This window comes from Vollenhovia emeryi, unplaced genomic scaffold (assembly GCF_000949405.1).
Source record: "Vollenhovia emeryi isolate VEMERY1.0 unplaced genomic scaffold, V.emery_V1.0 DF939190.1, whole genome shotgun sequence".
Lineage (NCBI taxonomy): Eukaryota > Metazoa > Arthropoda > Insecta > Hymenoptera > Formicidae > Vollenhovia > Vollenhovia emeryi.
In genome coordinates, this window is record NW_011967176.1 from 312,259 (window position 1) to 324,634 (window position 12,376).

General features: G+C 43.6%; 1 protein-coding gene across 2 annotated transcripts in view; it reads right to left on the reverse strand.

Moving 5' to 3' along the window:
- LOC105562338 (beta-amyloid-like protein) overlaps positions 1-12,376 on the reverse strand; it is a 55,963-nt gene that overhangs the window by 11,733 nt on the left and 31,854 nt on the right. For both annotated transcript variants that reach the window (XM_012013101.1, XM_012013100.1), the window contains exons 2-4: positions 7,814-7,867; positions 6,584-6,715; positions 2,814-2,940 (exon numbers count right to left, since the gene is read on the reverse strand). In XM_012013101.1, coding sequence (XP_011868491.1) covers positions 2,814-2,940; positions 6,584-6,715; positions 7,814-7,867 — 313 coding nt within the window. The remainder of the gene's footprint in view (positions 1-2,813; positions 2,941-6,583; positions 6,716-7,813; positions 7,868-12,376) is intronic.

Here is a 12,376-nt window from a genome sequence, read left to right on the forward strand (position 1 = left end):
CCGGAAGTAGCTCTCTTACGCCTACTCTCACTTCTTACTCCACGCTTACGCCGGTTATTGTAGATGACGCTTTACTCTCGGCGAGTTGGAGCGCAGTTCGACCAGTGCTACAATTATTTTAAACAATTATGCCTGTACCTCAGCTTTTACACTGATAAGCAAAGGTTACGATTTTCTTAATTCTTACTGCTTACTTCCGATGTAGCCGGCCCTTAAACGCCTGCTACTTTCACAGGCGCGCCAGAAGAAGGCGCGCGAAAGGTAGAGGAGAGAAAGAGAAGAAGAGACGGCGGAATGGACACGCGTCCAGCGGATGACGCATCGGTACGTTCACCACCGCTGATCAATAGAACTAGTCACGCAGACTCTTCGAGGGTATTAACCACTCGGCCGATTTGTCCGCGTACTCTCGCGTGTCGTTCTCCTTACAAGAGCGCCGGCGGAAGTTACGTGAGGCAAACATAGACGAGCACATTTTCGCGGCAAGCTTTATCGAGGCGTAAAAAATAATTTAATAAAAATTAAACACAATAAAACAACCTGACGTTCCACGGTCGGTTTTTCTCCCGAGACCGCTCGACGAGGAAGCGGTTAATGGATCTCTCTTTCTCGCTCTGAAAGGACGTGCGGGACACGCAAATCGAAGACGGTCGAGAGAACCTGGCCGTGACCATCTACACGTGGCCAGCATACCGGAATAATGGCGTTTATCTAACGCGATTAGAAAATGAGACATGGATCTCGAGCGTCTAACGGCGTGTCCAACCCAGAGTTCCTCGTCCTGTAAAACGTCCACGAATAAGTGACTGCCGGTATCGTTCACTTACGACTTACGGGATCGCGCTCGAGGGAACGCATCACCGACGACCGACGTGTTTTGCCTCGTTTACTCTATTCACGTTTCGGTTCAATTATTCATTTTAATGGCGCTTAGAAGTAGGCAAAGGAGGCACTTAAAGTAGAGAAAGGCGCGGACGTTGAATCATATTGTTCGTCAAGTGCGTTACGTGTCTCGAATCGAGACTTAACGGCGATTTGCGAGACGAATTTGGGAGTTGGCTCCTTTTGAGAGAACCCTCGAAGTAAATTATCCCCGTTATTCCCGCGGCTCCTCTCGGTCTCCAATTAAATACATTACCGCGCTAATTAAACTCACGTTAAAGCTCCTGTTTAAAATAAAATCGGGTATTACATTCTGTAATAGCGAGATGCCGCCTGCATAAATGCATGCTTCCTTCATCTTAAACGTCCCACGCCTCCCCCTCGCCGTCCCCTCAAACTTCTCGCGTTATTTCGATTCAGAATATTCCGCAATTAAATACTCCCTGCAAATTGAAAAGTTCCGCGCGGAAACGAAGTAAGTTTATAATTTATGAGGTCCACTGTAACGCCGTGCCTAAAACGGACTTAATAAATTACGGATCCGCCTCCCCTCCGCGAATCGTTCAATCGCGTCGGAAGAGGACTCGCGAGGTGCAGCAATAAAGGTACAATTGCCTCGAGAGAAGCCGAGTGCTCATACGCGGGAGGACAGCACGGGGCGAGGGGGCGGCGGGAGGGAAAAAGAAAGGGGGAAGCAGGCGCGATCTTGAATCCCGCCGCTGCGCGACGTCACGTTTCGCGACAGTTTCTTTCGTTTTTCAGCGCGATAAAAAGGCTGATCAGGAAGGCAGCCGGGCGGACAATCCAGACAGCAGATATCGCGTTGTCCGTTACACAGCGTATTGACTCTACAAATTGAATTCTTCCGTCCGGAGAGCGGATCGGGCGCGCGCGTCCCGCTAAATTTATAACTAAATCTCCGCCGCCGGAGATCGATCTCTCTCTCTCTCTCTCTGCGTTTCTCACGGCCGCGGCCCGCGCGCCGCCGCTGCCGCATCGTCGAGGATCGATCCGCGGCTCCTCTCTGCCCGCCCGGCTCCTCATCCCGCCTCCCGGCGATTTTCAAAGCCGGCCCAAGAATCGAAGTCCCGCGGGAGAATTTTTACGACTGCCAGGCCGATGGGTATTACGGTATATACGTCCCGCCATTCGCGCGCGCCGATGGCCCGGGCGATATCGATGCGGCGAACATCGAGATTGAGATCCATACTATATTGTCGTAAACAGAAATCCACGCCGATGGTATTGGCATATATGCTGACAGTTACATTATTATATTGATTTCGATATCCCGCTCGGACAGCGCCGCGCGGTTTTACGTGTCTCACGATATCCGTGACAGATTACCGCTTTATTCTGACCCAAAAAAAGAGATTGATCGCGGATATCGCGGAAATTGGCGTGACCTTCTTTCTCGCCTACACACACACACACACACATGTGGCGAAAATTACATAGATTTAATCTTTAATCTGGCGAAAAGGGCATTTGCGCCGACGACGACGACAGGCGCTCACGGAAGCCAAGGGAGTAACCACTGGCTAAAATGTTGCCCCACCGATTACACGATTTCATTCGATGTCGTACGATTTCATACGATTACACATAATTTCATCCAATTGTAAATAATTTTCCTGTATGCACGTTTGAAAATAGGCGACGCGGTTAAGGTCCAGTTTCACAAACGTCGGTTAACTGTTAACCAGAGTTCAGTCATCTTCCTATCTTTCTCTATCTTGTTATCCAAGAAGAGACAGAGGATCAATTAACCATGGGTTAGCGGTTAAACGACATTTGTGAAACTGGCCCTAAGAGCCGTTAGTAATGATTTCGGAGACACTGTCCCGCGATTACATCAAGTGGTTACCCCCTTGACGTGGAGCGGTTGCATCACGCGCAAAAGTGATCGCCGGTAAAATCACCGCACTCACCCAAACATCTGTAAGGTTTGACCCATCGGGAGAGCTTGCACTTGGTCCTTCCGGGCTTGCACCATCCGCTCACCCTGACGTAATGCGACGACTCGACGATGTTGGTGATGTCTCTCTTCGGGTAAGCCTAGGAGAAAGAGAAGAAATTGTCAGGCAGGCGTCGGGGTGTAAGTACCACATTAGCAGGTGGTCCGACCGACCTGCAGTCGCGCGCCCGGAGGCAATTATCGAGCGCACACGCACACTCGGCGAACCTATTATTATCGCGGACGAGCGACTGCTTAATCTCCGTTTAAGAGGCCGCAAAAACGTGTACGTACCCTGCCCTGCGAGCCGTTTCGCGACCTGGTGTTCGCGCAATGTGCAAATTAAATCTAATAAGACTCGGCGTTGTACGACGTTAGCTCCAGCAGCGGATCGATAACGCGGTTCAGCCGTGTGAAATCTGTGTGTATTTCTTTGTAACCACGAAACGGGAATCAACATAAAAAATTCATTCTTGACTGTGTTCAATTAATTGTAATAATTTATAAAAGTATCGAGGAAACGGCAGTGAAAGAGTCGCGTGTGCCGTTTACTATTCTGCTAAATTTCATTTACTAATCAGAATTTTTCAATGTGGCCAGCGGTAATTAACAACGTCAGTGTTTTCTTGACCATACACCTGGCATCTTCAATAATACAGACAATTTATTGCGAAAACTATTATCTCAGCCCAGGGTTTGAACCTGGACCCTCTCTACACTCTAGGCGAACGTCTCACCAATTCGACCACCGAGCCATAATATTTGTCGCGATAATCGTATACAGATGTTGTCTACGCGTATATTTTCGACTTTTGTGAACTGCGCGTCGATAAGGGTTTTGTCGGCCGTACACAGAACTGTCGAAATTCAATTAATTCGTGAGAATTTCTCCCGACTTACATTTTGCGTTGCGATCAACTTGAAGGCGGACTCAAATAACTGGATTTTCGGAAACTCCCGTCTTTTAATCTCTTGATGAAGATTAACGTAGGTATTCGCGAACTACCGGCGAGGAAAGATTAGACGGCACGCGAATACCGTGTACTTAGCGAGCTTTCACATATTAACGCGAAGAAATTTAACGCAAGGCACGACATAATTCGCGATGCAACGACTGTGGACCGGCGCAATAAAGTCATCGGCGAGGATTAACGTTATTTTCACGGTGGAACGGCGGGAAAGGTAACGAACCGCGTAATTCTGTGTTTTGTCACGACTGAAGCGCGTCAACGAAGGGATGAAAATTCGATTTACGCTGCTCCGGAAGATTATAAACGACTTAATCCTGGCTGCAGGGCAGCGGCAGCACCGCTGGTCGCGATGTGAAATAACGCGCCCGGCCTTAATTATAATAATAATACGCGAGCGAGCGGCCCGATTTTCTCTCTAAATAATCGCCCAGTCGAGAACGAAGATTCGAAAGTCTCGTCTCGATCTTCTGATTAATAATCCCTTCGTTTACGAAATTAACCCTCGTCTTCAAAATAAAGCATTTTCTTACATACTCGGTCGCCTTAAAAAAAACGAAAATATTTGAATTCTCGGCGCAAATTCTGGCCCAGTCTTCGTCTGATATTTGTCAATTGCAAGTCTGTATTACAATCTACATTTGTTTTCGTTCGTTTGCCGAGGCAATATTTTAAAACTATCTTCGAAAAATTATTGCAGAAATAATAAAATGTTTGTTTCTCTATCTTTATTAAATATAAGTGATTAACTATATTTTTTAATACGAAAAATTACGACCGAGTGGCACGTAAAAGTTAACGCAATCGAGGAAAACACAACTGTTGAATATAAATGTGATGAAAATGTAAGCTCATTGTAGCCGGAAAAATCAAGTATGCATAGGACACTACGAAATTACAAGACCAAGAAAATACCCAAGTTCATTGGCTTAGTCACTTTCGTCTGATAACTGTTTACGTTTATTTCGTTTTATTGGTGGGGCAAGCTTCATGTATTTGTACTGCGCTATACTCTAAGGCCCAATTTCACCAAACGTCGTTTAACTTTAAACTTAGTTTAATTCATGTTTGTCTCCTTCTAAAGTAACAGTTGAAAAGAGGCAGAGAACGAATTAAGCTATGCTTAAAGTTAAACAACGTTTCCAGATTATTGACCTTTCTTCCTGGAACACCCTGTATATGCATACGTACATACGTACACGTGTACATACACAAATAAGTATTACGCATAGGTATTAGAAGATATACTGGGTAGGATGGAAATGTTCGGAATGGATTCCGATCGGAATTATTCCGTTTCCCCTAGAAAACACAATAGAAATCTAAATAATTGAACAATTCCGAACACTTCCACGATAGGTGCACCCTGTTATATCGGCTTCCACACTCTAGATGGAGTCGGACATAAGTAATTTCCCGTATTGAAAAATATATTCGCGAATTCGGTTGCTCGCAACTAGTGCGCACTAAGTGCACACCGAGGCTCGTTTGCAGTCAATTCTTATATTTAAGGTTCGCCTTGCATATCCCTTGAAATATTTCCCAGCCAGTAAAATGGCCTGCATAGCATCCGTACGGATTACTTTTTGGCTAAATATTCTTTAAACGTGTATTTAAGACACAGATAAATAAAAATTGTCCATAAACAGGCCTTAGTGTGCACGCAGTGCGCGCTAGTGCAAGCAATCGAATGCTGTGTGAGTAATTGCATATATTTACCGATAAATAATGCAACTCACTTCACAGTGTGACACAACGTGTCCGTCAAAGTTTCGGAAGGCGGGGCTTTGCACTCGCGTGCGGTCCGCCCCACCAATAAAATAAAATAAATGAATAAATGACAAATTGCTATCAGACGAATCGTACATACACCAATAAATGTTACAACATTCGAATGCATTACTAAATAGACACCGATGTTTTTTAGGGTCTCTCAAGACTCGTGTTTCGAAAAATAACGCGACGACCGAAGGGTTAAGGATCGAGTCGAATAATTTATATCTTCATGTTTCCCGGAGGAACAGCGATTCCTATCGATCGGCGATCAACGGTGACAATAGCTCGTCTTCTCGTGCCTCGTGCATGAGCAAATACGGACACGTACGCGTATGCCGGCTACACAATTGTCTCTGTGTTATACACACAGTGAATTGCGCGAACGTGTCGCATAAGCGAGACGGAGAACGTCCCTTATTCCGTACGCCAGTCTTGCCTTTCACCGCGCTCCAGTTACGAAGGACTCGGAATGCAAATCGCGTGTACGATACGGTCATTATCCACCATTAATCCTTTCTTACCGTCACTTTTTTTTTTTCAATAAACCACAGACTACCTGTTCGATACCCAAAGAAAACGTGACAAAAGGCTGAATAGTTCTCACGTGTAATGACGACGAGCGAATGCATCAATGAACGACGACGTCGCCAGTTTCGGAGACTGTAATTAAAGTCAACCGTGCGGCGTTCCAAGTCGGCGGGTTTTGATGTTAGCTTACGTAACCGAGAGCACGGCGGAGAGAGTTGGATCGTTAATGTTTCTTTTAACAACTACGGATGATCGCGCCAGCAAAATATTTACGCGCGTTTCCTCGTGAGGACGGAGGCACGATGCGACGAGGAGAGGCAGAAAGTTTGATAATAGAAAAATGTCAGAGATCTATTTTTAATGTCTATATATAACTCTTAATCGACTATACATGCCTAACGCCGATCTCCGACATTATACGTGTGAAAGAATTTAATGGTTGCGTGATCTTATAGACTTTTTTTTTCCCTACCTTCTTACAATATTCCAGGATCTCCAGCTTGTCCGTCATGCAGCTCTTCTTGTCGGTCGAGGAGACCCATCGACCCTGCTCTCCCATGTGCTGAGCGAGGTATACCTCGCCAGGCTCGCACAAGGTAGCGACCTTCGTTGAGGAAAGACACGGTCATTAAAGGCACGCGTTAGCCTCCAAGCGGAAAACACATTTGGCACAGTCAACAACTTCATCAAAGTGTCTCGCTTTTCGGGAAGCCGATTATCTTAATTAACAGCCTTTTCGGCGAACGGACATTACGGGGAGCAATAATCTTTTCTTCCTTGCTTTCTTGTTTCCTTTACGATCGTTAAGAACCGTTTGACGGGGGCGACGACATGCACGCATGCACACACAGTTGGAAAATTTGGGTTTTCTTGTTAAAGAAAGTGCCGGTTAAAATTTTTGTGTTAAATGTTTAGCACATTCGTGTGTTAATTTAACGTATTGCTCTTGTGTTAATTGACCTCAAATGTAAAATTATTAAAACAAGTGAAAAGAAATGTTGAAACAACACAATGTGTACTTCTTTTTTTATCTTACACAATACATATGTTCTATATTATTAGTAACAAGATTTATCTGTTAAAATTTACAGAACGAAATGTTGATTTCATTCTTTATAACATAAGTGAGAGTCATTTCACTTATTACATCTGTAAAATGTAAAAATTACATTTTTTTTAAATTCATTTTGTCAATAAAAATATGTTAATTTCACAGAAAATTTATTTCAAATTATTTTGAGATTTATTTTGTGTTAAAATATTAACAGAGTATTAGTGCGATCATTTAACATATTCATTTTATGTTAAATTAACACAGAAATTTGTGTGGACCGTTTGAGACATGTGATATCTGTTAAATTTAACAAAACTTTTTCAACTGTGCACGTTTACTCTATTTCGCAGCGTATACACTTTTTCCTCTGACGTACATTTTTATAATAAAAGAAAACGAACTGCCGTTCGGAAGTCTATTTCTTACGCTATGCAATGTCATATGTAGCTTTAATAAAGCGTCCGACAAATGTTATTTCGACAAATCTATAGCCAATAATCTAATTAAATAGACAAGAGGCTGTTTCGTTTGAGTGCGAAAGGTAATAAAGACTAAGTGAACGACGAATTTTCGCGGAGTGTATAATTCTGCGGTGTTTTCGTCGAAAAGGGAATAAGACTAGAACGAAGTCTCTCACACGGTACTCACCTGAGGCTCTGATCTTCCGCCAGCTGGTGCCAATTCGAGCCTCTCCGACACCGCCTGCAACACAAAGTAAGAGAGAATATTTGAAAGCGGCTGCATGTAGACCGAAGAAGCGGAAACGGGGTGGTTAAAACGTTTTCCGCCCCGATAAACGTGTACCTACTCGCGTGAATTTAAATCTTTGACGGGCAGAATGCGCCAAGTAGTTTATTCGCTTTACGGGACTGCCTGATTTAAAAGAAGAAGAAAAAAAAGGAAAGAAAAGAAACGCCTGGCTCGTTTACGAAAAGGAAATGTATTTAGCGAATAAAAGCGGGTAAAGAGATGCAGAGAGACGATTGAGTGCATTATTCCTACGACGTGACTAGAGTACACACACACACAGTGTGTATTTTCCTTTGATATAGTATAAGCGTATATTTTCCTTTCCCATTAAACGTAAACTTTCTTGCCGGGTAATATAGCGAACTTATCGACCAATATACAGTAAATATTTATTTATAAGATAGGTCACGCACTTGTAAGACGTATTTTGTAAAGCGTTGCGTTATTTTCCCTGAGAAGGGAAGGAAGGGGGGAAAATCCATCCACGATTAACCAAGAATTAATGACAAGTCGTGCGAGCATGTCCTGCCGTTAACCGCGGCGTTTAATCTTTTACGGGGGTTCACCTCTTATTTTTATTCCACTTTTATCCCGCATTTATTTAACGCAAATTTACGTACTCCGAATTTCGTGCGCGAAGCTAATTCGATTTTGCAGATAAATCTGTTATTTTGAAGAGGAGAAGCTAATGAAAACGAATGCTGACTCGGTTAAAACACGTTAAAGATGATGACATAAACCCACTCGCCTTCATCCAATCGATAGTGGCCTGTAATCTCGTCCAATCGTTAAAACGTCAACGTTTTCGCAGCGAAATCCTCGTAATGGGAACGTTTCATCTCGCCATGCCGAGCAAGCAAAAGTACTTTTAATGCAGGGCTTACCTAGATAAAAATATGACACATCTCATTTGCGTTTTAAGTATATATTCCTCTGGTTGCGCATGCGAGATGTCCGCCCCCCCTAAATTTCAATGTAATTTTCAAGGCATTTCGATAACTGCGGTCTTTATTAGAGTCTTCCTATTCTCAATCGTTTCCAATTAAACGATCATTTGCGCAGCAATATTTTACATTTGAACAAAAGACAGACATCGGCGGGGCAGTCGATTACCAAGCTCGAGATAAAACAAACGTGTCAGGACTACGGCCGTACACCTATCGCTTAAAAGAGAGAGACACGGACAATTGAAAAACTATGGACGTTTGTTATTACGTTCCTCCGTTTATTTGTTTTAAGGGCGAAATGAAACACGCGCGTTAACGTCAGTTACGGCAACTATTTCGCGTACAAACAGGAAGTCGTCGGAGATACGGTAGTAGCATAATTACGTCGCTCCATAATACTCAAGTAACTAATTATATCACTCGATAATGTCCGATAATTACGAACGATCCTCGGTTAATACATTAACGCATCAAGGAGGCACCGGCGGTACTTGCGGACAGTTAGCCGCTCGTTTATCGCGCCGCGGAGAGTATATTAATTTCATTATATCGGGTGTCGCGATATATTGTTCCCAACAGTCGCGCTCACCGAGTGGAACGATTATTACAAGATTGCGTGAAATCGCGCCGGGCGGGGAAACTGTAACTTGACGCCGCAACGCGTAAAAATTGCAGTATCATTCAGGGCTCGCGGCCGTAACAGCAAATTGCTTCGCTGCAACAGCAATATTTGCTAGAGATAGACCCTATTTTGCTTTAGCGGCAAATTAAATTTGCTTTAGTGGCGGATTCTACGAGCAAATTTACTCAGGGCTGGATTTTTCAATATACGCCATTTCGCTGTAATATCAAATAATTTCGCCATGGTAGCGAGGTTCGATTACTCTTACATCGGATATGCAACAGCGGCCACGGCAATAAAGTTCTCGTTTTTCGTGCGAGTAATTTCCTCGCGATACTTCCTGACCGTTTTCAATCTCCCTGACTTTCCGCGCCAGGACCGTCTCCCAGGAGTCTTTTCCGGGCCTTTCGCGGCTGAGCGACGTTCAACCGCATACGATCATCTCGCTAAAATCACCTACGTGCCCCGCATTTGTCGAGCTGCTCCGTCGACAAGGTCGCGTCTGAGTCGCGTATCGAATATCTCCGGCAGATATTGAATTTCACCGAGGAAACGCGAAGGAATACGTCGTCGGCGTACCTACTTGTTTTGATCGCGCGCGCGACGCCGACGACGCATCCCCCATGCGGTTGCAGATGTGCACCTGGTGAACATCGGCATGCACCGCGCGCGTCGCAACCATAAGCGAGGTCACGCTTCGGGCACGCTCTACGGGGCTCGGGATTGGCGTGTCGCCGCGAAAAATATCGGCTACGCCCGAATAAAAATCGCGCGCTCGCCTCGCGTCGATTTACGACGGGGAAGCGATAGCTGCCAACGTCAAACTCGAAAGTGACAAATCGTCGGGAGTTAAGTATCAATTTTTCGGGAGTGGAGTGTACGAGAGATGTGGGATATGCGGGACGCGTTATTTCAGGATATTTTGTTCTTTTAGACAGACGCGTGAGAGCGAATGGACAGGGACAAAATTAATTGTATTATATAATTAAAGCGTGTACTTTTAAGGAAAATCCGAGGGGTAAACCGCTCGCCAAAAAACCATGTACAAGTACGGTGCGTTAATTCGGCTCGGGTGATAGTTGAAGATGGACAGAAATTACTTGATTATTTAAACCTAGATACACGGAGAAAAATGTCTGATTAAATATAATCGAATAATCCAATTACATAATAACAAATGGGTGTATCCGGTGAAAAATGTGATTGGTTTTCCAATCAAATTTCATCGGACGTATCCATAATTTAGTCGGAAAACGTAATCGGAAAAATTAACCATCGGAAACACTACTCAAGTGGTTTATCCGATGAAAATTTTTCTCAGTGTACTTTTTGATACACGACTCGAATTTATGCATCGCACTGTACATCAATGCTTACTAATGCCCAGTGGGCATTGCTTTGTCTTATTTTATCTTGTTTTATCTTTTTTGAATTTAAAATAAGATAAAATAAGATAATAAAGTAATGCCCACTGGGCATTAGTAGGCATTGGTGTACAAGATTTTGGTCAGCGGTTTCCCCCTCGATTTTATCTTTATAATGCCCCAGCAAGGCCTAATGCACAGACTAATACCCAAAAAATGCCTAGTAATGCCCAGTAATGCCGTGAATCTGTGCACCACAATGCCCTCAGTTGTTTACCCCGCGGGGAAAATCATATAAACAAATTTTGGCAAATGTACGAGTGACATTGTATTAAGATAAATGAAGAAATTTACAACGCGCAGTCTCGGTAGAGTAGAACATTACAAGAAATTAAAAAAAATGCACTCAATTTTTTTATCGCGAGATGCGTACGAAATATGTTATATCTAGAGAGATATTAGAGCAACGTGAAAAAATTTTTATTAGACTGTGCAGTTCTCATTGCAGCTGACTGATTGTGTTTACCTCCTACAGTAATTTATAACAAACAAAAGAAAAATGTTGCCGCACACGTTTCCCTTTTATCTTGTCGTTCCAATTCCAGTGACGTCCCGAGAGTCTGCTCGGCCAGTTTATACTTTAATTCCCATATTCCCAAACCTGTTTTGCGATTTAAACGCATCCAAAGTATTACATAGCACTCTTACACGACCTCTCACTTCCTGTCCGGGGCGCAACGCTGGGCTCCAGTTGCATGAGTCATCTTCGCGATTTTGTGTGAGTGCAAAGCTGTATACCCGAGCTCTTGGGAGTGTCACGAGAAGAAATCGGTATGAGAACCAACGTACACCCTGACACTTTGTATTAGGTGAAGATAATTAGTTCCCTTTAATACACTACGCTTGACGCGCGCTTATTATAGTCGTCCACTTCCGTGTTCTACTTTTATCTCGCATAAAAGTCTCGCGTACAAAATCAAGTTACAAGAGAACGGTCGGAAGTGTCCCTCGCCGATTTCGATGAGCCTCGGATATGTCGTGGAGCATAAAAAAATATTAGACCCGTATTTTTTTAGCGACTTTTCTCGACGTGTAGGGGGTGAAACGGCCCCTCGAAAATAACGGAGTTTTTTATTTTTTATGAATATCTTCGAGAATTAAAAAAATTTGACATTTTTGAAAAATGTGATTACGCCATTGCGAAGACTAGGAAAAACAATAAAAACCTTTGTCCAAAACATCTTTTCATAAACCTTATAGTTTCCAAGATATTCATTAAAAAATGGGGGAAAAAATCCGTTATTTTCGAGGGGCCGTTTCACCCCCTAAACGTCGGGTAAAAACCGCTAAAAAAAATACGGGTCTAATATTCTTTTATGCTCTACAACATATCCGAAGCACATCGAAATCGGTGAGGGTCACCCCCGAACGTTCCTCTGTTAGAGCGATTATTAGATGGTCGCATAGAGCGTTACGCGATACGCGAAATGCGAAGTGACACGAGGTTCTATATTTTTAACCAGGGTTG